General features: G+C 39.1%; 1 protein-coding gene across 1 annotated transcript in view; it reads left to right on the top strand.

Annotated features, from left to right (window-relative positions):
• Window positions 1-24,291, top strand: part of eys (eyes shut homolog) — a 265,468-nt gene that overhangs the window by 81,953 nt on the left and 159,224 nt on the right. The window contains exons 20-25 of the mRNA XM_074676533.1: window positions 1,090-1,203; window positions 4,686-4,799; window positions 10,768-10,965; window positions 13,533-13,654; window positions 20,457-20,578; window positions 23,785-24,044. Of these exons, the coding sequence (XP_074532634.1) occupies window positions 1,090-1,203; window positions 4,686-4,799; window positions 10,768-10,965; window positions 13,533-13,654; window positions 20,457-20,578; window positions 23,785-24,044 (930 nt within the window). The remainder of the gene's footprint in view (window positions 1-1,089; window positions 1,204-4,685; window positions 4,800-10,767; window positions 10,966-13,532; window positions 13,655-20,456; window positions 20,579-23,784; window positions 24,045-24,291) is intronic.

The following is a 24,291-nucleotide window of genomic DNA, read 5'->3' as shown; positions in this document are numbered from 1 at the left end:
TGCTCAAGAACCTGGGGGCAGGCGGAGGTAAACATTGTAGTATGTGACATTGATTCCTTAATGGAGAAACCTCAACCATGACAAGACTTCCCATGTCAACTTATTCGTCATAATTTCACCAAATCCCTAGAGCTTGAAATGTTTTCGACGCCATTGAACATCAGTATTGGAAACATCTCTTAAGAAAACCTCATTGTGTCAACAGTTAACTCCTGCCACCCTCCAGGATACATCCAGGCCACACGGTGATTAGGTTCTTAAACAAGCTGTATCCTCTGCTGTGTTACAAGAACAGTGCAAACAGTACACTGCTGTTAAAGAGAATGTAGCTGTTATTCAAACACCTTTTCACTGTGGCGTTTAACATGATATAATATCCTCCTCCAAAGCTTACAGAGACAGTAAATGTGTGAAACAGTGATAGAAAAAATAGTCTTGCACATTAGATTTCAAAGAAAACACAAGAGGATGGATGAACAGATGGATCCTTTTATATTCTCCACCAAATAAATAATGTATTTTATGGAATACAACTCAGAAGTAAATAGAGTTTCTTCACATAAATCAATCTGCAACAAAGAAGAGATGTCTTGTTTTCTTGGTGTTTTATGGAGGAACAGTTGAGTTTGTAAAACTGAGACATATGGGTTTAAATCCCCAAACTTTCAAGAATCAAAACTAAATATGAGGCAAACTATCTTCCAGCTTAACAGCAAAAGCTTGTTAATTCCATGCATTTCAAAATCTGCATGTGAAACATCTGCTCGACTTAATTTTTGCAAGAGCTCCTCAAAACACTAAAACCAACAAATCATCAATTTTTCCCTATTATTTCCTGGCATTTTTGTGATTCTTGTGAGGACAGGGCAGCAGGAAACTGAAAAAAAAGAGAGAGAGAGAGACGACGTGTGGCCATAGAGGCCACCACCAGGCCAAACAAGCACCCCACAATTTTATTTTCTGCACAAAAGATTTTTAAGTTTTTAATTCAAGCGTGGGAAGTGAAAAGTTGTCGTGAAAGGTATGAGTCAGTGAGGCACTTGTCAGAGATTGAGGTCATTGATTTCTCTAAATACCATCTCTCTACAGGGACCTTGTGTGAAGTCAACATAGATGAGTGCATATCCTCCCCCTGCCTGCACAATGCCACTTGTGTTGACCTTGTTCATGGCTACAGATGTGTCTGTGTGCCTGGCTTTACAGGTTAGTGGATGCACTTTATTTGTTTGGAACATAACTATTTCTGTATACGTAAAAAAAAAACAAAAAAAAAAAAAAAACTTAGCAACAGTGAAGGAAAAGATGGAAATATTCTGTATTAAATCTTTACAGTTGTGATGATTTGATCTCTATCTTTTTTAGCTTGTGTTCTACTTCTGTTACATTTGAACTTGTCTGTCGTAAAAGCAGTACTTTTGGCTAAATGCTAACATAGGATTGCTAGAATAGCTGACACCATCAGGAATCTACAAATACAAGATCAACTTCTTAGAGGATCAAATCATGCATCAGATACACTGCAAAAACTGGTATCTTAGCAAGTCCTGCTTCTTGTTAAAACACCTTATCAGTCTCAGTATGTCCACATTCACCTGACAAGTCCAGTAATATCTTCTTGTCGTTCTTGTCAAGTTTCTCAAGGGAATAATGTCTCAATTCATCGCCAGTACATTATTTTAACCAATTGGTAGAATTTTCTTTTACACATTACTAAAAATACAATATTATTTTTGTCTTTTTGGAGTCTTTAAGTGAGTCATTTGTATGGACTTTTCAGGTAAATAGGACTCATTTTAAGACTAGAGAGATATTTTTGTAAGTGTATTTTTTAACAATGGCCACTGTGTCATTCAAATGAACATAGCTTTGAAATGAAGACTTTTGCTCACTGCTTTGAAAACAGTGACATTGCACCCAAATTACACCAATACTTTGCTATTTGTGCTGGCTGTGAACGTGTTAATTTATGCTGCAAAAATGTATATAAACTGTAAATTTGAGCTCTGATGGAATTACCTTAATTGGACATTTATGGAACTTCAGTGTTTTGCCCCTGTTACTGGTTTCTTTTTCAGCCTTGGAAGTTGCCACCTGATACCTGTACATACTTTTGATTTGAAGACCTTTTGGCCTCTTCAACAACTAATGGCTGTCTTGGGACCACAGGTCGTGATTTAGATGATCTGGAGTAGGTGTTGAACCTAAAAAAAGCCCAAAGTATAGCCACTGTCCTGCTGTCTTTGGAGGTGTTTCTAGATAACAAGCAAAACTGCAACCCCATATTAGTAAGTACAATTTAAGCAAAACGTGAATCTTTTAGGAATTTTTCTCTAACACTTACAGCAATTGTTTTGTAATTAGCTGCGGTTTATACAATCAGAGACAACAGACAGCATCACCACTGCAGGCACCTTGCCAGGTAGTAAGGGTGTCTAGTCTGGTGTTACCGTTCTCTCCACAGGAAAACAGCACAGCCACTGAGAGTAATATCACTAACCCGTCATTGTTAGAATGCCAAAATAGTTCACTAAAATGATGGCTAATGTTGGCTAAGATAGCATCCTGACACGGGTATATGTTAGCATTCAACTGAAAGAACTGCTCTACCTTTGTCAGCTGGCAAATCGCTTTCAACTGCCCTGTGCAAAGTGATTTATATTGCTATTATCATACTGGAACGCAACTAAAGCATCCCAACATACTGAATGTGCTTTTCCCTGTACCTCGGATCAAGAAGAAGAGCATGTTAACAAGTTTTCCTTAGTTCGGAAAACCTTTGCTTTAAGTGTGTTCTTTAAAATCAGGGAGTAAAACACAAAATTTAAAGATAAAATTTGTTTATAAATGATGCAGTGCTGCTGAAAAGCTTCATTTTCCAAGTAACGCAACAATCATCTGCAGGTTCTCACATGATACAGACCCATCAGAGGCACCATTGCTGATGTACTTGTAATAAACTGCATTTGCACAATTCAGTAATAATACATTTTATTTGTGGGCACCTTTGGAGACACTCAAGGTTATCTTACATCAGAAGTATAAAAACAAGAACAATTGATTATATCAAAACAACAAACAGCAGAAGTATGGACGGCGAGGTAAACTAGAATAAGCTATTAGAAACAAATTAGTTTCAAGCTGAGATTTGAAAGAGGAAAGACAGGTAATGTCCTGGATAGTTTGTGAAGATGGGGGGCAGCACTGCTAAAAGCTTGGGACCCCATTGAAGATAAGTGGGCAGAAAGTGTATCAAAGAGCATGGAGGAAGAGGATCAGAGAGTCCTGGAGGGTGTATAGGTGTGAAGGAGATCAGAAAGATCTGGAGGTGTGAGGTTATTGAGAGCCTTGAAGGTGAGGAGGAGAATCTTATAGCCATTGCAGTATTTGATTGGTAGCCAGTGCAGTTGGTAAAGAACCGGTGTGATGTGATTTGCAGAGAGGGTCCTCGTGATGACCCGGGCAGCTGAGTTCTGGGCTAGTTGGAGTTTATGGAGAAGCTTGAGTGGTAGATCAGAAAGAAAGGAAATACAGAAGTCAAAACGGGAGGTGATGAGGGTATTGATGAGGATGGCAGTGCTGGAGGGTGTGAGAGATGGGTGGAGACGGTTAATATTACGAAGGTGGAAATGTGAAAACTTGAACATAAAAAGTGAGCAAAGTTGTTATGAAGTGGTGATGCTAGCCATAGACTTGCAGCTTTCCCTATGCAAAGCATGATGTGATATGGCTTATTGAATAACATTTCTTCATTATTTTTCTTGTTTTTGTGTTGAATTATTAAAATACTTTAAAGCCAATGACATTGTGGAGTGAATAACCTGAAGTAGGCATGTCTTAAGATCTTGGGTGCCTCTGGTGAGTCTGCACTGATACTAACAAAGAGACAACAGTGTAGTTAAGTACTAATACAGGTTTTTAAGTCTTGCAGAAATAATTATATTTAATATTATAAAACATATGTAAATTACTGCCCTTCATGAGGCTCTGGGATGCTAACTGTTGGAAGATGAATAATGTATTGCCACCTGTAAAATTCAAACACACTAATGGTTCATTGTAATTGCTAATAACTCCCACAGCGGTGGAACCATGGTGCATTATGAGCAATAAAACTAGTGGCAGTGCTGAATCTTATGATCCCAAATGAGCTGGTTTCTCTCCTTGTTTAAAATCTCTGTGAATAACATACTGAAGAAAACTTCTTTGAGTTTTCAAAAATTACATCTGAAATGGATTTCTTGCTGTGAGGCTGTTCTCTGCTGTTTGGTACATCTTTCCAGCACCATAGGAGCGCTTTGGAGGCGTTATAGTGCTTCACAGCACTACAGTAGACCATCATCAGCTTTCCCATCATTTGTGTGCAAGGCCCCGAGATCACATCTGAAGAAAAAGATTCATCTGCCTCAAAACACAACCAATTACCAAGAGTTCATGTTGTTTATCTAATGCATTTCATTCCAGTTTCTTCTCAAAGAAAACAAAGTGGTCGTTCTGAAGTGATGTAAACAAGCCTGTTGTGTGGGCAATTGTACAAGATTGTTCTTGATTAGACGGAGAAGCCCTGCAACTCTTCTGATTTAACTCCCACAATCCACAGGAAGAGTTTTGAACACTGACTGCTAGACTTTATGACGATGACCCTTCAGCATAACATATTTATCAACCTGTGTTCTTCCATGTCAAAGGTGCCAAGTGTGAGCTCGACATTGATGAGTGTGCTTCATCCCCCTGCAAGAACAGGGCCGCTTGCATTGACCAGCCGGGTAATTACTTCTGCCAATGTGTGGCTCCATTTAAAGGTAATGAGCACTGAGGGAATGGGGACAAAAAGCAAAGTTAATTAACTTCACATACTGTTATTTTCACCTGTCTGAACTCAGCTCACATGTCTCAACAAAATGAGTACGTCTTCATTCTGTAACTGTGTTTAAATAAAGAAATCTGCTGTAACTTGTGAGATAGCAGGTGTTTGTGTTACACAGGTGATAACCTACATTATTAAGTCACAGTGCGTGTGTTACAGAGCAGCTTTATCTTTTCATGCCAGTGGAAGAAAATAGGTGATATGAGGTCACAGATGAATCACTTGGATGTATTCAGGCTCTAAACAAGCTAAAAATGAAAGAAACAAACCTCTTGGATTACATCTAATTCAGTTTATGACAATTTTTGGAAGCACAACAAAGTCTGTACTTCCTGTAAGATGATATAAAGCCTGGGTGAGTAGTTTTAACTGCTATGAAACGGGTTGAAAAAGGTGCATGAGCGTCTGTCATGACTATATTCTGTGTCCCACTCAATGGGTGGATGATAAAGTTAGTGGACATCACTTATAGTATTTCTCAGCTGGCATCATAACTAAGGAGCAGTTGGTTATTTTTACATGAACAAAATGAAACTGTTAACAGAAGTTTTTGAATGAATTTGCCAGCTTGACATTGCATAATAGGAAAGCAGGTAGTGCTGTGCGTTAGACCAATGTGTACGGTGTACCATCCATGATATGTTGTATGGTTCTAAATTTTCATATGATGTCATGCCGGTGTTTTTTTGCTGATATGCTTTGCATATTCAGGGAACAGGCTGATTACGCTATACAGCTCACAAGAGACTGCCCCTGAGCCACCCGAGCAACTATCCAGTGGGCTGCAGAGTCTCCTTTGTCATAGTTACAGTAATTCTGTATGTAGCTTGCAGACTTAAGTTCTGCTTAACAGCTGGGAGGAGCTAAGGTGCGCTGAGAATTGGTAATCGGGAAATAAGAGTGAGCAGCAATGCAAAAGAAGAACGTCTTCTCAGGACAGGAGTGGTGTCTTCTGTTTGGAATATTTTTTTTTCAACATCTTACAGATCAAAAAAAGGATTTATTGTAAAATAAGCCAAACCTTTGGCATTATGGTTGCCAGATTCAGGACCATCATCTTACCTGAGTGCAGGTGAAATGGGGCAGAACGGGCAGAAAAGAAATGAAGAGACATTTGCTTAACAAATGACGAGGTAAGGGAGCAAACCAGTTGAGAAATCCCCATCAAAGGAGTCGTCTGCACCAGTAGTAGATAGCCAGCCAGAGGTAGACTCATATTAGACCGGTCAGATATATTAAAGGTAGGGTCTGCAGGAATTTTGATTATTTGTTAGTAAACACAATATCCAAATTGAGCTCCTCCTTCTTGGCTCAGTGCCAGCGGCAGCGCACACCCACTGCCTTCGACAGCGATTTCATGGACATAATCCCTAGCCCAACAACCACCTGTAGCATCGTGTTTCTACATGGGAGAGAGCTGTGCACCCGACTTGGCATGTTAGCACAAGCTACTCACAGGTATTTGACACATACCTGCTCAGCAGAAAGCCAACTTGAGTCACTCTTTGTCCCATGCTGCTCTCCAAGTGCCTTAAAGCAAGTGAAAGTCAAGCCAAGCTTCACCTCCATTTAGGAAAAAGCTTTTTCTGTTTGGAGATTTGTTCTACATTCGTTTTTCTTCCTTCCTTACTTCGGTACATCCACTATGGTAGCAGCTCAGGGTAGCTTCTTCCACTCGTCATCATCAACATACAAAGTTACTTGCACTTTGGGCGTGTTGTGATTGGCTGAGGTAACCATACCTACTCTCTGCCCAGAAACGTCCTGATGCAACCAGAACATCAACATACAGGCAGAGGAGGGGGTTGAGGCAAACATAAACACATGTACAGAAGCCCACCAACGATTGATTGATTATTCCCGTAAAAGTTGAGATTCTATTTTTTTAGGAAAATCCTGCAGACTCTACTTTTGAGTACTTTGGGCCTTCTTTTTTGTCTGTTTTTGGATTGGTCCGTTAGTGTATTCCTCACAGCATGGGGTCGCTGGTCTCCTGCACAGCTATTTTTTTTTATTTGCAGGCTGAAAAGACCCCTGCACTGGTTCACAGAAGCTCCCTGTGGCTGTTACTAGCTGCAATAGCACCACCAGCTCCCAGCTCTCCCTGCAGGATAACATCCATATGCCCGTGATGATTAAGAGTTAACCAGACACAGCCTGCTTTTAACTCTATCTTCATTTCTCAAATCAAAACATGAAGGACCACAGCACTCTGTAGGATATCATCTATCAATTTTAGCCCCTTTAGGAGTGTGTCTTTGGCTAGCATGTGCACTTGGACACTATTTAAAACACAATGCAACACATTACATGAGGTGACAGGTTGGAAACCAATGAATGTGTATTATAAATAGATCAAATTATCCTCACCCTAGAGTTGGACAGCTGTCACTTAATAAATTAAACTTAAGTTGTACTTTTACATATACTCAACCTCTTGTGTTGCCTTTGTCAATTAAAAAACTGCAAATTAAGAAGATGTCAATAATGTTTATTTGTTGAAATTTACTGAGAACTTTACTCAAATTCTACATCAAAATGTGAAAATAGGAGCTCTCACAGAAAGTGTCAGATATAAAATTCTGTCAACAAGGCTCCACAGGAGCTCAGAAAGCATCATCATTAATAGGAATGAAACCAGTCAATGTCATCATAACAAACCGAGCACATGTCAAGAAGGACCCCAGTCACCATACAAGGACCACTCTGACAGATCTAATGAGCTCTATGGCTGTGAGATCATCCAGGAAAGACAACAGCCTCAAATTTGGTGGCCAGATGGAGATGATGTCGGAAAAAAGGCACACTGAAGTCAGAAAGAGGCACTCTAAGTAAACACACTAACTGCATGGTGAGAAATGTGAGGGCTCTGGCGGAAATGGAAATCTTGGGATGTGATTCAAAAGACTAAAGTGCGTCAGATATGAGACTCGTTTGATTTGCCATGTGACCGCCTTCACGAGAAGCGGCTTCTCAGAGACGGATAAAAGGGTCTATCAATGAAATTGAACATGCTAAGAGATCACTGAAATATGTAATTTATTTTTCCATCTTGGGATTTTTAAAGCATCCTAATATGGCGTGTAAATTATACAAATAGTAATACTGATGTGAGAAGTGAGCTGGAGCAGATTCAATTTGAAATGGCTCAAAATCATCACAGCGTTTTGGGCCAGTCTCAGTCTGTGAAAGTAGAAGCCTCTGGTTTGAAGCAGACTGTTCAAAAAAAAAAAAAAAACTGCTCCCCCTGGTGAATGGCTGCAGTACAGGTCAAAAAATCTGGCTCCCCAGTTAATCCAAATAGGCTGTTGTCAAACTTTAAAAAATTAATACACCTTGTAGAAATTTTTCTCACATCTGATTTTGTAGTGATTAGTAGATATTATTGGCTGCCTTGAATTTAACTTCTCTTTTTCTGGTCAGTTTCGTTTTCATTAGTTATAAGAGGTTAAAAATGAGGCTTTATGTCACGTTTAACAATGATTGACAGCTGCCATTCTTGTGTATTTTTTTTCGGGGATAATAAAATATGTCAGGAGGTAGAGCCAAGAAGAGATTAGACTCATGAAAGAAAAAAAATAATTATTATTTTTGTCACCACCATTTTTGACTCCATTCAGAACCTCCCAGAGTCCCTCACAGTCTCTACTGCGCAGACTCTGGCTGCACAGCTGCTATGCCTGTGACTGGGGTATTTTGGCTTCAAAACCGTACAATGGTAAATGGCGGAGCCATGCTGTCCACTCTATATACAGTCTATGGTTCAACCCAATAAGCTCTTCAGTCATCGTCTGTTTTAAGGACCTGAAGCAAACGGTCATCCTTTTTGGGTCACTGCACAAGTTTGCCACCACCTTTTCTCATTGATTGCATAAACACATTATGAACCAACAGAGAGGGATTTACATAGAAAAGTGTTAGAATTTAAGTATATCATGATAATTGTAAAAAGGGATGGGCACCTTTCACATTTGTAACAATACGGTACCAATGCCTAGTACCTGGCAATTGGTATTGGTACCCAACTGTAACATTTATTTCTCAGTATATAAACTTGCAGTACTGTGTTGATGGTCAGAAGGAAAATTGCCTACTCTTCCACTTTCTCACAGTAACAAGGATGTGTTCAGGTATTAGAACATGGTACCGTTTGATTTTATGTAAATTGATACTTGGTACTACAGATGGAATTTGGTCAGTACCTATAAAAGTATCTCAAGCCACGTTTCTACCAAGCAGACTGGTTTGGTTCATCTTGGTAAGGTGCACATTTTGTGGCGTTTCCATTGACTTATCCCGAACAGATCCCCAGATAACCGAGACGAGCCGCCCCACTTTTTGGGATTCTTCCGTAGGGGTGTCAGACTGAACTGATCCGCTCCCGAAAGGTGGAGCTACAACACTGCAGACTGTTAATTGGTCGGTAGAATCACCACTTACCATGTGACAGCGGCTGTATTTCTCATGGCGGCACACAGACTTCTCTGAAACAAAGCTTGATTGCACTTTGTATCAAAGAACATACAACCTGTATGTTGTTGGATTTATTAGCTGGGTACACTGTGTCGCGCTGCTATGGCGTCATGCTATTATTTAACAGATGCGGCTTTAGGTATCCAGCTTACTCACCACTTACCACGAGAGGGCACAGTTTGCTGTGGAAACACAAACGGGATCAGGCTTGACTCTACCAAACCCTGCCAAACCCAACTGAACCAAACCGGACTGCTTGGCGGAAACACAGCTTAATTTTATACCCATCCCTAATTATAATGCGATTGCTGTCAAAAAAGCTTTCTTACCTTATTGAACTCAAACTGTTTATGCAATACATAGGTTAAACACACAGAACATACTTGTTAACATTAATCCATTAATCTTAAAAAAAAAACAAAAAAAAAACAGATGATCCCACACCTCCCAGTACAACAGAACTTCTTTTTTTTGTCCTCAAAGCTACTGGTAACTGAGTTCAGCTTCTGGCTTTTTCAATGTCTGCAGAATTTTGTTTTCACTCGTTAGCCGTCATTGTCTGGCCTGGTTTATGCTTTGCATTTTGCTCTGCAACCTCTGTATTTATTGAGCTCCCTTTTCTTGTGTTTGTATTTAATTACTTTCCTGTTTGTGCCTGAGAAGAATGATCTTTGCTGAACAGATGTGTGCTTCATGCCTGACCTGAATATAATGATGCAGGGAGCTTAATTAGTCTGTATAGCTCCGGCAGTTTGCTTAACGCTGTGACTGTTTGGCGACAGAAGTCTTAACCGTGCAATTGGTAACGTTCAGGAAGCATATAAGTAATTAAATTCAATGCTATGCCGCCACAGGTGGGCTTTTGTTTGCATTGAACAGGTCTGCCAATCAGATCTAAGGATAAGTGTTCATCAAGTGATTTGTTTTACTCTAAGAAGTGTAAGATGTGTATTTTATGAGCTGTACTCATCAGCCAGTCAGAGTGCGGACAAAATCCAAACTGCTTTGTTCATTTTATTTATCAGAAATGCTTTTTAATTAGTATTCATCAAGCACGACGACTATAAATCTGCAAGGTTTATTTGGATTGCAAATATTTGGTTCCTTGTGTTTATTACGTTCATAAATAATATTCTGTTTGAAAAAGGAAACTGCTGAACGAGAAAGGAAACAAGATCTGGAAGAAATAATTTCTAAAAACTAATTTAGAAGTGACTCATCATCACCAACTGGAACACTTTCCTTTTTTTCCCCACTCTGTCGAATGAGTGAGCTTTTCACACCGTGTAATCTACCACAAGGACGAGTTCAAGGAAACACAATATGGGTTTAATCTTTAATATCACCAGCTTTGCAGTTTCATTGCATCTCTGGACAGATTGTTGTCTCCTGAATGGTGCTCCAGCGTACGTTTCTCTGCCTCTCCCCAGGTCATAATTGTGAGTTCCTTCCCTGTGAGGCCAGTAATCCATGCGAGAATGGTGCAGTGTGTGTGGAGGAGATGGATCAGGACCATTTCCCTTTGGGTTTTCGCTGTCACTGTCGCCGGGGCTTCACAGGCCCCCGCTGTGAAATCAATGTGGATGAGTGCAGCTCCAGCCCCTGTTTTCACGGCTTCTGCTATGATGGTAAGAAATAAGAAGTGAAAAAACAGCCTGTCTTGGCAACATGCTTAATAACAGGCTCTCAAGATGGAGGCAGAACTCTGTACACACACACGAGCAGTTACTATGTCAGATGTGGTTTTCTCACTTACAGGCTGACAGGCAGTTTTCATTTGGGTCACCACTGCAGTAATAAGGGTGTTATGAGAGTGGAGTTATTCTATCTGATCTGTGGATACAGGACATTACCTGCTGTGCTTTGCTTTATTAGCTCATTAACATAACTGTGACAAGAAATCAATTAGGCATCAGTTGTTCCTTAATTCGAATAATGTATGATTAATGACAAAATGAAGGCGGTTAAAATTCAAAGCAGATTTAATGACGCAGTTCTCATTTTCTTGGGAGTGTTTGTTCTATTTTTCTTTGAATTGTAACAGACAATTGTTAAAACACACAAACCTACAGAAATGATTTAGTCACAAAGACCCAACAGCCTGGAAATAATCACTTAAGTCCTTTACACACTTATGGTCACAAGCAAAAACTGATGATGGTTTTTGATCTTAAGCATATCAGTGCTGTCACTTTGTTCTGACCTTTTATCTTTAACTGTTGTTCCCATTCATTATTTTTTTGTGTGTGTTTCTCCTCCTACTGGTTTATAGTTTGACTCCCTGCCTCATCTCTTTTATTATTATTATTATTATTATTATTATTATTATTATTATTATTATTATTATTATTATTATTATTATTATTATAACAATATATTTTTTATTTCCATGTTTATCTCTAGTAGTACTCATTTCTTTCTTCTATGTACTCAACACTGAATAGAGGCATCAGAAAACTTAGAGATATGGGACTCATATTGAGCTCCTTTGCAGAGTTTCACCTTGTTATTTAACAGACTGAAACTGATTCAGATGCAGATTTATGGCCTTCAAAAACGAACCAGACCGTCAGCAATGAGATCAGCTGTTGCTTCACTGTTGCTGTTTTTTTTTCTGAAATTAACACACTGCAGAGTCCATATCCGGCAAAGTCATTAACTGTAGGCTTTATTTTCATTCTTCACTATAAAGGTTCTCATTAAGTACTGCATTCAATTACTATGAAATTAAAGAGTAATGGGATATGAGGCACTGCTTTGTCCACAGGGGGTGCCAAAGTTGATAGAAACTGAATGTTCCTTACAGGAGCCAAAGTCAACCACTGGGGCTGCACTAGTTGTAGCTTTCTTTCTGCTTTTCAGTGAAGAGTCAGGGTTACTAAACACTTTAATTTGCATCCTCACTGCTGCCCCTCCATAACATGGTCAAAAAGATGTGGGCACACCACTGTGCCTGAAACCATGTCCATCCCTGCTGGGTGATGAACGCTGCTTTAAATGTTCTCAAGACTAAAGACCCCATACTGTGCTCATCATACCAGTGAAGACAACATAGGCAAGGACTATTTAAATATTGCATTCTTCAAGATTAAAACCATTTAATATCTGCTGCAACTTTCACACAAATTTCCTTTTGTAGCAGAATACCTTTGTTACCCTCCAGCAGCTTCCTCTGCCGGTGTTCTTTCACTGGTGCATGCAGTAAAAGCAGTGATGGCAGTGGTTCAGTATCTTAGAGTATCCTATCCCTCGCAGTGCTACTGTAGACCTCGGCCAGCTGTCTTTACTAATCTCGAGTGCAGCCAGTTCACCTTAGGTTAGTGAGGCAGGCCTCTAGGACCTATTGGCCGGCACACAGCAGCAGCCAGCCAGCCACCAGGGAGAGCAGTGCAGAGCCACAGTGGCAGCAATGAGTAATGCTGCTGCCACCCAGGACCTAAAGCATTTAATGAGAGTAATAGCAGCTACACGCACCAAGACAGAGTGACAGCATAGATTACGTGGTAAATCTTTGGGATAATGAAGAATCCTGGGACCCTGGCTGGGGAAGTAATAAATTCACTCCTGTAAGAAGTGCAATTACCTCTGTCACTGGCTGCCTGTACACCAGTGTTGTCGGAGAAACAGAATGATGCATCCCACTTTAGCATCATTAATAATTAACGAGCAGAAGGAATGGATTATTAGACGTGGGAGATTCTAACTTCTGATGGAAGAAATTGGCACATTTGTAACATCTGAATAAAGGATGGCGCAGAAATGGGCTCTCTGCCTCTGTTGCACTGCTTTTCCTGCCTTGTTCAATGTGTTGCAAGTGTGTCGAGAGCGTGAAAACAAATGACCGGCTTTCAGACTGTCATTGAGAAAGAGTGGGATAAGTAGAGGCGTGGGGAGAGGAAAGCAGTGTGAGAAAAGAGCAGTGAACGGCCTTTTCAGACAGGTTCATTTAAAGATGGTTCGAGTGTCAGACCCCATCAGACTGATGCAAAGGGAGGTAACCTGTCACATAGATTAAGCAACTTCAGGGCATCTTTTTCAAGCTCATATCCATTAAAAAATTAAACCACATTGCAGGACCATGTTTTATGCTCATAATCATCACTCACCTGTGTAGATGTGCAGTACATTAGCAGGACCTATTGAGAGCAAATATATGATGCAAGGAGCTGTAACTGTCCCGCTGGTTTTGTTTCAGTTGTAGACGGCTTTTACTGCCTTTGCAATCCTGGATACGCTGGGCCTAGATGTGAGCAAGACATTGATGACTGTGTGAACAGTTTGTGCAGCAACAACTCGGATTGCAAGGACCTCCATCTGGTGAGTAAGTGAGCAAATATGTAGGCTTATTTCAATGGCCTTTAAAAGTTCTGATGTCCTATAAATCACAGCAGTTTGTAAAAATATGATGAATAAAATAAATGATCCAAGCGCTTTAGTCAAATCACATTAAAAATTCTCATCAATGTTTTTAACTTGTTGTGGATGAAACACTTTGCACTGTAACATGTTTTTATTGTAAAAACACAACATAGATAGACTCCTACTTAACATGCATCACAGGGGACGCTGGTGTGGCCAAGTGGTCTTGGTTGAGGGCTCCATGAGACAAGCCCTGAGGCAGGTGACAGCCCCAGTTCAGGACCAAATTGTGCCCTTTGACCTGTTTTCTGTGCTATTTACTTTCTTCTTCTCACTTTTTAAAGGCATAAAAAAATCAAACGATAAATAAAATGCATCACAGGTGTCTCTATTTCCATACAACTAGTATAATTTCACTGATGGTGGGGTGAGCTGTATCATCAAATTCCCCCATTACTGAGGCTAAAGAAACTGTTAAATCCTGTGAAATTGACATTTCTGACTTGTACCAACCCTTATCAATCATGAGGCAACCTGTGGAAAGGTCAGATTCATACAGATTCTGTTTCTAAAACAGCATTGCAGGGGCTGCACCTACTCAGGGAGCTAAATGGTCAAAAGTTAATTGAAATGTTGACCAAAGAATCCAATAAAAAGTGTCTTTTATATGGTTGCATGGTTCAGATACTAACAAACTAACAAGAACATAGGGTACTTGGTAAGAGGCAAGCACTAAACACTAGAAGAAAAGCCTATAACATGACACCCATCAATACACCTTCTTATTTTCTCCCATCAGGTCAGTGCTTCAGCCACCAAAAGTATTCATAAAAGCTCATTTGTTGTTCCTGTGTTAATTTTGTCAAAGATCATCATGAATTATACAATATTGCAGATTTAAACACTGACTACTTTACTACTAATCTCTGATTGGCACCATGAATTAATTTTAAGAAAAAAAAAAAAAAAAAACATTTTTGACGAAAAGTAAAGAAAAAATATTTTGTGACTAAAACTAGACTAAAACGACATTTAAAAAAAATTAAGACCATATTTAATATAGCTACCAAAATAAACACTCATCCTGAGAACAATAAAACTTAAAAACAAACATAAACTCTCAGATTCTCCATGGATTAACAAGGATCTTCCCGGTTGAATGAATTGATTGTGTTGAAGGTCTATAACTGAGGTTTTTTGTAGCCAAAGAGAATACACTCCATTCTATTTTATACTATCCTATTTCTTTACACCTTTAAACAGGGCAAAAACTAGCAACATGATTCCCAGTAACATAAAGGATAGTGTGTAGTGAACAGGCTGTTATCTTTAATAGCATCTCAACAGGGTAAGACAAGACCCTGATGCAAGGCTTTTTTAAATTTGCATAATAACCAGCCTCACTATACATTGTCCCTTGGTCTGCATCATATTTATGGATTCTTAACAGTACAGTGTGTCAAGATTTTTTTAAAGGAAATAAACAAAAACAAAATCTGATCAGACTACTGGGTAGGATATCATTTCAAATCAATCTGACTGTGTTTTCCTCTGGCTCCAGGGCTCAGTTAGCTTCCTCTTAATGCTTGTTGAAATGATGGATGTAAAATTTCACTTGTAAATTTCAGCTGTAAATTATAGCACAGCCACTGAGCAGTTTCCCCGTCTCAGTTCATTTTATTCTGAGTATGCTACCGCTCCTTCTGTGCTGGGGTCTGTCTCCACAGATGCACACACTTGGGTTTAAAGCAGCGTTTTAAGACTTATTTTTGCGAGGCACAGCTCTACGTCCGTAGTTATTCGAGTGTTTTTTTAAGCCAATAACATTGATCTGTTGCAGCTGCAAAAAGGCCTTGGGAGCTGAATGCTGCTTACAAACTGTGCAAAGAGTACCAGGGGCCTTTTTCCAACAGCTGCTTATTTGCTAACAGATTGCAGTGGTGAACCAGATGTGTCACATATAAAGTCTTTGGGTTTTGTTTGGTTTGTTTTTCTCTTTTCCTCATTTGACAAAGACAAATATCCTCTGGTGTGCAGTCCGAACCAAATGCTAGGGTTTAAAATAAGCCTGGGCTCTTGAAAATGAGTGCATAATGTATGTAAGAAAGATGAGATCTATTTAACAAAACCAGCATGTCTGTGCTGTGAGCCAGCAGAGTCTCGGAGGAGCCACATAGAGAGGAGAAAGAAGAAATATTTGTTCAAATAAGGGTTTAAGAACCTGTCTGAGGCATTTATCATAACAAAAACATGTATTTTACTTTAAATCTCCAACACAAGTTTACTCATAGAACAATTCACCTCAGCCTCTCCGAATCAGACCTGAAATGTGGGTTAAATATTATTTTGTGGCGGTCAGGTTCCTCCGAAAAAAAAGGCTGGTAAAGCTCAAACTTATTGGTTTTAAAACAATTTCATCTTCACTTTGAAGAACAATGTTGTTTTGAGAAAAAAAAGGCATCAATGTGTCTATGAATGATAAAACTGGCAATACTAATAGATAATGTGTGAAATAGAATGAGATGGCTTCTTGTGTTTTTTACATCCTTTGCATGAAATCAAGTGTTTGAAACTTTTTGATAAATCATTCTACCTATATGAAACAGAACATGTGTAAATGGACCAAAAATTCATCATCTTCAGACATTGCTCTAAATGGCAAAATTCCTTTTTTGAGTTGTCAGACAGCTGTTTAATGTCTCTGCTGTATGGATAATTTTTACCAAAAGGCATCAAAACCCCACCTCAAAAGTTGAATACTTGTCCTACTCTAGTGCTGTTTTGAACCAGTTGTCATGTCTCTCCATCTTTGGTCCCCCTGGTGCTGAAGCAGTGAGTGAAAGCTGCCCTCATGGGGTTCCCAAACTTTTCAGCCCCTTCCCGACATTGAAATACACTAATAAATCACTTCAAACCCAGAAAGAAATAGACAGAAATAGGCTGATGATTCTTAAATTTAACAGATAAGATGAATATTTTTTTCTACCTTTTGCTCATATTGCTGTGCTTGCTAAATAAATCTGCCTCTACTGATACCGTTATTATCCTTGTTTAGATGCTGCCTCCTGGATTTTCAACAGAGAAATGTGGAAAAAAGGGTCAAACATTTCCTGTTTGCAAAATTATATATCAAATTTTTATCTCAACATTTTTTTTCACATTTGTTATGACCCCCTCCCCCATCAATATTACAAATAAATGGCGTTACCCAATTTATATTGTATATACGATTATTAAATTATGAAAAAAAAAAAAAAAGAATTGTTTCAATTAAGGAAAAAGGGGGTCTTACATGCAGGTCAATACAGTACTTTAAACAGCAAATCACAAAGTATTAAAGCTTAAACATGGGTTGCATAGTAGCGTTAAGGAACCGAATACCAAATGTTGTATATTTCTGTAGAACTAACCAATTTGTCCTTTATATTATTAAAAAAAGCCTTTTTACATAAGATAAGATGGTTTTAATGTAGCTTGAAATTCTGATCTGCATGCAATAACAGACTCTAAGGCTGTCAAAGGTTTACTTTCTGTGGTCATAGGCACTACCCTGGACCCTTTTCTATGGTTACAGAGGCAAAAAGGCGTTACTGCTGTAATTCATCACATAATAATTGGCTTCTTTAAAAGATCAATGCTCAGTTTTACTCTCTTTACTGTCTTTCAGTCTCCAAAGACTCTGTGATAAGATTTTTAAGTTGTTCGTTCACAGAATTCTTGCAAAAAAATTCAGTGTAATGTCCTGGTATAAACCAAATACTCCATGTCCAAAGACAAAAGGACACTGCACAAGAAACTAAACGGGTGTGATATGAGGGATAAAATGAAATATCAAGCTAAATTCCTCCAGTCACACTGCTCTTAGTTTCACTTTTTGCTCCTGACATTATTCAAACAGGAGCAGTTTTTTGAAAACCCTTTCACAAAGTCTTGTTTACAGTGCAGCTGTTCCTCTCTCTGAACACCGTGTCCCATACAGCTTTAGCTTATTTTGGAGAATTGCGGTCCCTGAAGGTGACTTAGCAGCAAAAATGAGATTATGTTCCATAGCCAGAGGTAAGGAATTGGAGGCTCCTGGAGGTATCTAATTTATCACGAGATGACGGCATTTTCCCCCCGCTACCGCAGGGCCCAGGGTGTACAAATTATATCAGACAAAGTTTAACGGCTCCCCTCCAGTGTATGAAATACAGATTAGCATGCATTCAAGCAGCAGCACCCAGGACCTTTAGACGGCATGTTGGCAATAAGAATCCAGAAAAAAACCCTGACCATGTGACTGATTTTATGCAAAGAGGAGTTGAAGGGAAACCTTTGAAAGTAGCAGACAGCAAACCATCCATCTCCTGTGCCATGAGTAATTATCATAATGCAGATTGCCGTGATGATAGAAAGGACATGTGGTCCATGTGGAGCTCCAGACTGATGATAGACAAAGATGCAGGGAAGCCATAAATATAAATTCTCATTGTACCTTCAGTGGTAAATCAGTCATATTGTACACACATGCATGTTTTTCTTTCTATGAAAATTCATTTCCACGCATTAAAGAATCTGCCTGGTAGAGACTGGTACCTTCCATCATGAATGGAATCAAAAGCAGCCTGAAAGGGTGGGTGGTGGACGGATTCATCTACATAGCTGTAATGTGAAGATTTAAGACAAGCGTGTCTCTTCCACACTTTAAACAGATTTCCACAGAGGAGATCTTTTTTTTTTCTGTAGGTGGAAGGTTTTATGTTGCTCCCTTTTTGTAGAAAATTTAGATTATTTTAAACAGAGGTATAAAGCATTGGAATGGTTGTTTACTAGGTTTTGCAGGTAAATAAAACTAACAACTAAGAATGTCCCTGACTGTGCAGAAATAGCATAATTACCCTTTTCAACTGTTTGTACATGAGGTTTTATTTCTACTTTCATGTTTATTACCCACTTAAGATGTGTAACTGCTTCTCCTTTAATTACTGTGCTTAGACAAGTGTATTAATTTATTTAGTTCATGTGTAGTGTGAAGCAGGTGAACTGATGGCACACACTGCTTATTTACAGTTTTCTTTTCTGGATGAGCATTTCAGCTTCGTTAAGTCAAGGAGAAACACAGCACCTTAAAAAACCTCAACAACAAAACACAGCTGACAGCACAGTAGATAAAATAAGGTGTCTCATGATTATCCAAGTCTTGGTTCTGTTTGTGCGTAAGTCACAGGCTATGCTTCCTGGCTGTAACTACACACTGTCTGCGTATTTCAGGTCAATTTTCTCAAACTTGATTTATAAAATACCAAATCCCAACCAACATTATCCAGAGATGCATTCCCAAAAAAAAAAACCATAAACAGATTTCAACCTGCCAGTGTTGTATTATAAACAAAGACCTAACCATGTGAGAAGATGATAAACCTATATCATCTTAACCCACCATTAGTAGAGACCAGCATTTAATAAGTTACAGAGTCAAGGACAAACCCCAGGCAGAACCAGATATTGTTACACAGATATCCGCTGAGACCGTACTATGAATGCTAAACACATATTACCTGAATAACAATAATCCTAAACAAACCAAATAAAATATAACAAAACAAAAAAGAAATGTGGCTATAGAGAGAAAACAATGATAACAATAAACAGATAACACCTTTCAAATGCATAAAAAAAAAACATAAAGAAATAGCAGGACGGTGTTTCAGCAGCTAGGTAGCCATAGACCTTGAATTCATGCAAATTATTTGTATGAGTGGGGGGTTGAAATAATGAAAACAAAATTCTATTTGCATGAATTTATACAAAAATTATCTATATTTTTTAGATCAGAATAGGATAGAATATATCTTCATTGTCCACCAAAAATTGGCTTTGGCTCACCAACACAAGAGACAGACAGCACTAAGATACAAAAGAATGTCATACATAAAAACAGATATGGATCACAATATAAAGGTTAGGGTAAAACAAGATCTAGTTTGATAAATGAATAAAACACAGTATTAAAACAGTTCAGGACATTTTGTGGATTTGTCACTCAGTCCTATTTAAGATGGTGGTAGCATTTGGTATAAAATATTTTTTTAAAAGACCTTTGGCCAGAGGAACTCTATAGCGCCTCCCAGACCTCAGAGGCACAATCTGACAGGACGGGGGATGGGAGCTGTCTGCCAGGATTTTCTGGGCTTTTGTTTATATTTTTTTGCATTAATGGGTGAAAAAGGCATTTGTACATAGCTTTGGATTTTGGAAGGCATTTCTTGATCCCCCAGGGAGTCCTGACACCACTTTGGGAACCACTTGTTTAAATTACAGTGTTAGGATAATTGTAAATAAGTAACTTAGAATTTACACTAATGGCCCCATACCAGCTTTTAGGTTTCTTCACTAAAAGCACTTGTTTTTGTTTTATGTCGTAAATACTACATTGAAACTCACCAATGCCTCCTGCCTTCTCCTTGTTACAGGTTTTATTTACAATTACAGCACATTAGATATCTATGTTCAGTTTTATTGAAAAAACTAGACTGTGCCTCTTTAAATTACTGTGAGTAAAATGTGTATAATTGTTAAAAATGCTACCCAGCAAAAGTTCCCAAGAACAGTGTAAATTTCATTCCCATCTGTTTTTCTTTCATCATTTTACTTTTTTTTTCATGTTTTGTGTGGCTGTTTTAGATGCTAGAATTTAACCGCTCAAATCTAAAATGCACATGCACGGTGTCACCACATTCGAATGCTGTTCCAATAGTGTTTCTTTTCTGTTGCACTGCAGAGTTATGAGTGTGTGTGTCACTCCGGCTGGGAGGGGGAGTTCTGCCAACAAGAAATTGATGAATGTTTATCACAGCCCTGCAAAAACAACGCCACCTGCACAGACCTTCTCAACGGCTACAAGTAGGTATGCTCGAGGGCGCTGTCCTCACAAGGTGCATCAGTCACTTAATAAATGCAGAAAAAGAAGCCGTTCAGAGATAGCAATATGTCCTTCCAGTGGCAGCTGGGGATAATGAATTGCAGATGGCAAGTAAAACAAATGAGTCAATCAATGGCTCACAGCATGAAAAGGTTTCAGGGGATCTGTGACTCATTGGAGGAAAAAGCTGGTGTATCTGCTCCAGCTAATGCCCCCCCGCTCGCTGGGGAGACGTAAAACTGCTTCAGGTGGAAAAGTTGGAGGATGAAAAGAAATGCAAGGTAGAGCGGATGTGGTGCTCGGGTACTCACTGCCACCAAGTGGAATATTCACCTGCCTTAAGAGCAGATACCTGAGACGCTCTTTCTCACACACACACATACACACACACTCACTCAGCTTCTGTCTCTGTTTCTTTATCCCCATCTCTCTATCTCTGTCTGTGTCTAGCCTGCATACATTTCCATTTAATCCCCTCTCAGTGCTCTAACCTCCTGTGTCCTACATTCAGCTGTCCAGAATTAAAAGCTGCTCTGACCACTGGTTCAATTAACCTGTGAAGTCCCTGAGCATCTCAAACAAAGATCCATGAGTGCTCTTCTGGCTCACTGTAGTATTGTGTACTAAAAACACAGATCAACAATAAATGTGTTTTTTGAATCACTTAAACCAAGAGAAAGTCAAACATAATATCTAAATTACATCCTAAACATGTCCTACATACACTGACGACTTTACCCAGACCCAGTGAAACAGAATAATCAGTGCATATGTATTCCTGAACATGACTTTTTTACAGGACTTCATGACTCATCCTGCATTAGAAGCTTGCACTAGATTTGCCGCTCCACATTTGGTGGCCCTCCCAAAATGGTGCATCAGACCAGCAAGCTAGCTAGCATCAAGGCTTTTACCCAAGACTGAGTTTGACATGGATGTACTCTCTGAGCCCAGCAAAGATGAGAGTGGCCATATTGGAACGTCTGACTCAATCAGCCTTTTAAAGCTACCCTCAACGCCCTCTCCCAACATGCTTCCCCTCAGTTTTTGTTCAGCACGGAGGGTCCACTGCATTATGTGGTGTACAAATCCTCTGAGTGTGGAGTGGGAGTTGAGTGTCAGACCCTCAAACAGCATTGGGTGCATTGATGCTGCAGGCTTACTGACCACTACTTATCCCATGGCAAAAACTGAATCTAAGCAAGTGTTTATATCTTATTTTTAGTAAAAATGTTTTATAAGATTTATAAGATTTAATGTGAGCCAGGAAAACGCTTTGGTAGAGTTTGTTCTCTCTACAAAATCAATTCAGGTGCCATTTTTTTCTTGAAATCAAACATCTTGAAATTATACATTTTTCTAAACTTGTCAGGTGGACATGGCTCATATTGGGTGTAATGAGAGAATTTTTACTTAAAGTAAAACAATAACACTTGCTCTTTGCAGTACATTTGTTGCTGTAGAAGCTCTCTAATTTTTTTTTTTTCCAAGCCTGAAAACTGTGCAACTGTAGAGAAACATAAGTGTTCTGGGCTTTTGTTTATTTATTTTTTTTATTATTATTTTGTTATGCACACATCTATCAACTATATTATGAAATCAGAAGTAACACAATCATACCAATGTTCAATTATTAACATTGGCAGAATGAATTTTTTTATTTGTCATTTATTTTTCACTTTGAAAATTGCACTGTTTTGGGATAATGATGTGTTTTATGCCTACAAGAGCACCACTTACTAGCGGAAAAAAACCTCAGAAAATATTTGAAATGTCTCAGGAACAAAAAGAATATTACAGAAGGTTGGAAGTTACTTTTAATATCTTTGAGTAGCCTTTTTTAAGTTGTTATTGATATTATCTGTGTGACAGTGGACCATTGTTATTCAAACTTCCTGAATTCATGAGACAAAAACAAGTTTTTACCAAAACATGTTTAGCAGATCCTTCCACCTCGGTGAAGTCAAACTTATCTAGCTGTGGGCCTGACTTCAAAGAGAGTGTTGGTGGAACTTATCTGACCAAGGGCCAACCTATCTTTTTGGTAAAACTGGCAAAGAGCTGACCTTCATCCTACTGGCAAACCACTGCAGCATGACCACCTGTCAGAAAGCTAAGCCAAGACCTAATTATTCAAATGGGCATATAACTTCAAGCCTTTATAACATCCTTAAAATGCATTAAAAGTAAAACTACCTCCTCTGCTGCTGTGTGTATGAATAAAAGACGAGCTTAACACCTGGACCTGTTTTAACAAAGCACCCTAAGGCTTCATATATGGGGTAGCTGGGTATTTTCAAAAACGAATATCGCCCCCCATTCGTTCTTAAAAATACTTTTGTCCACACGCAGTGGGCAAATCTGCCGATAAGCACGACTCAAGGCATTTCAAACCCATACTTGGCTGTGTTTTCAGACTTAAAACTTGTGCCAGCCAATCAGAATGAGTCCTTTATCTAGCTGTGATGTTTGAGATCCGAAAACTCTGTTTTCCACATGCTGAGTTTTTCAAAATCTTCACTTTCAGAAAACATTGTTTTTAGTAAAAACTGCGTTTTCGTGTGGATGACAGGTGTAAATGTATAAAAATATATGTTTCCCAGATATATGACTACAGGAAGCTCTGAATGACGTCATTCTTAGAAAATCTTAAAATTCCTATAACTCTGTCTCTCTGAGAATTCATTGAGCTCTTTGAGAAGACACCAAGAAGCTCAGTGAATATAAGCCCTGAAATTGATGTCGTATTACTCTTTAAACTTATTTGGTTCTGCTTTGGAAATGTTTATTTGAACATTGGGCTGGATGGGGATTACTAGATTTTGCAGCAAGCCTCTAGTGGACACTAAAGGAACTACAGATTTATGCACCCCCGCTTTGTTTTTCAACACAGAAAGTGACCACTTGGTTTTTATTGTTGTTTCTGTGGATTTATTCATAAATTGAAGCAGCTCTAAATTGCGATTTTATCACCGAAACGGGCCTTCCCTAGATCTAAACGTTAAAATACACAGCCGTTTGGCTTGGAAAAAAATATGACACACTATATGGTAGCTTCATTCTTGTTTCAGAGAGACACTTAACTTTAAGGATACTTCAGAGTAAGTTGGAAGTGTTTTTATATCCAACATTTGTTTTGAATTACACCAAAGTGAAGGTGTCTTATCCCCTCTCTGCTCCATCCCAGGTGTCTGTGCTCACCGGGCTGGACAGCTGTGGACTGTTCAGAGGATGTGAATGAGTGTGATTCCAGACCCTGTCTAAATGGAGCTCAGTGTCAGGAGTCAGATGTACCTGGGGAGTTCTCCTGCACCTGTCCCCCCTTCTTCACCGGCCCTTTGTGCAGCCAGCCTTATGACCCCTGTGACCCCCTCCACAATCCCTGCCTGAACAACTCCACCTGCCTGACACGCTCCGATGGAACAGCCTCCTGCAGATGCCCAGCTGGTGAGTGAACACACCGCCACAGCCTCACACTAATAGTGCCTTTTTAAAGCCTGCTCTCCAAGAAACCATTTGTTTTATAAATTACTGCACATTAACAATCTGCACGGTGTCAGTGCTTTGAAATCAGACAACCCAAACTTTGTAAAACACAAGGTCAATACGAGCGTCTGAGATCCAAAGTCTCACAAGAAGAATATTAAAAGCTCCTTTCACAATTAGATGTGCAGAGTTTGTGTCCTTTCTTAGA

This window comes from Halichoeres trimaculatus, unplaced genomic scaffold (genome assembly GCF_033239565.1).
Source record: "Halichoeres trimaculatus isolate MK-OKI-2021-1 unplaced genomic scaffold, fHalTri1.1 fHalTri1_scaffold_8, whole genome shotgun sequence".
NCBI classification, from domain to species: Eukaryota; Metazoa; Chordata; class Actinopteri; order Labriformes; family Labridae; genus Halichoeres; species Halichoeres trimaculatus.
Note: the sequence above shows the minus strand (reverse complement) of the source record. Positions and strands in the feature narration are given on the sequence as shown.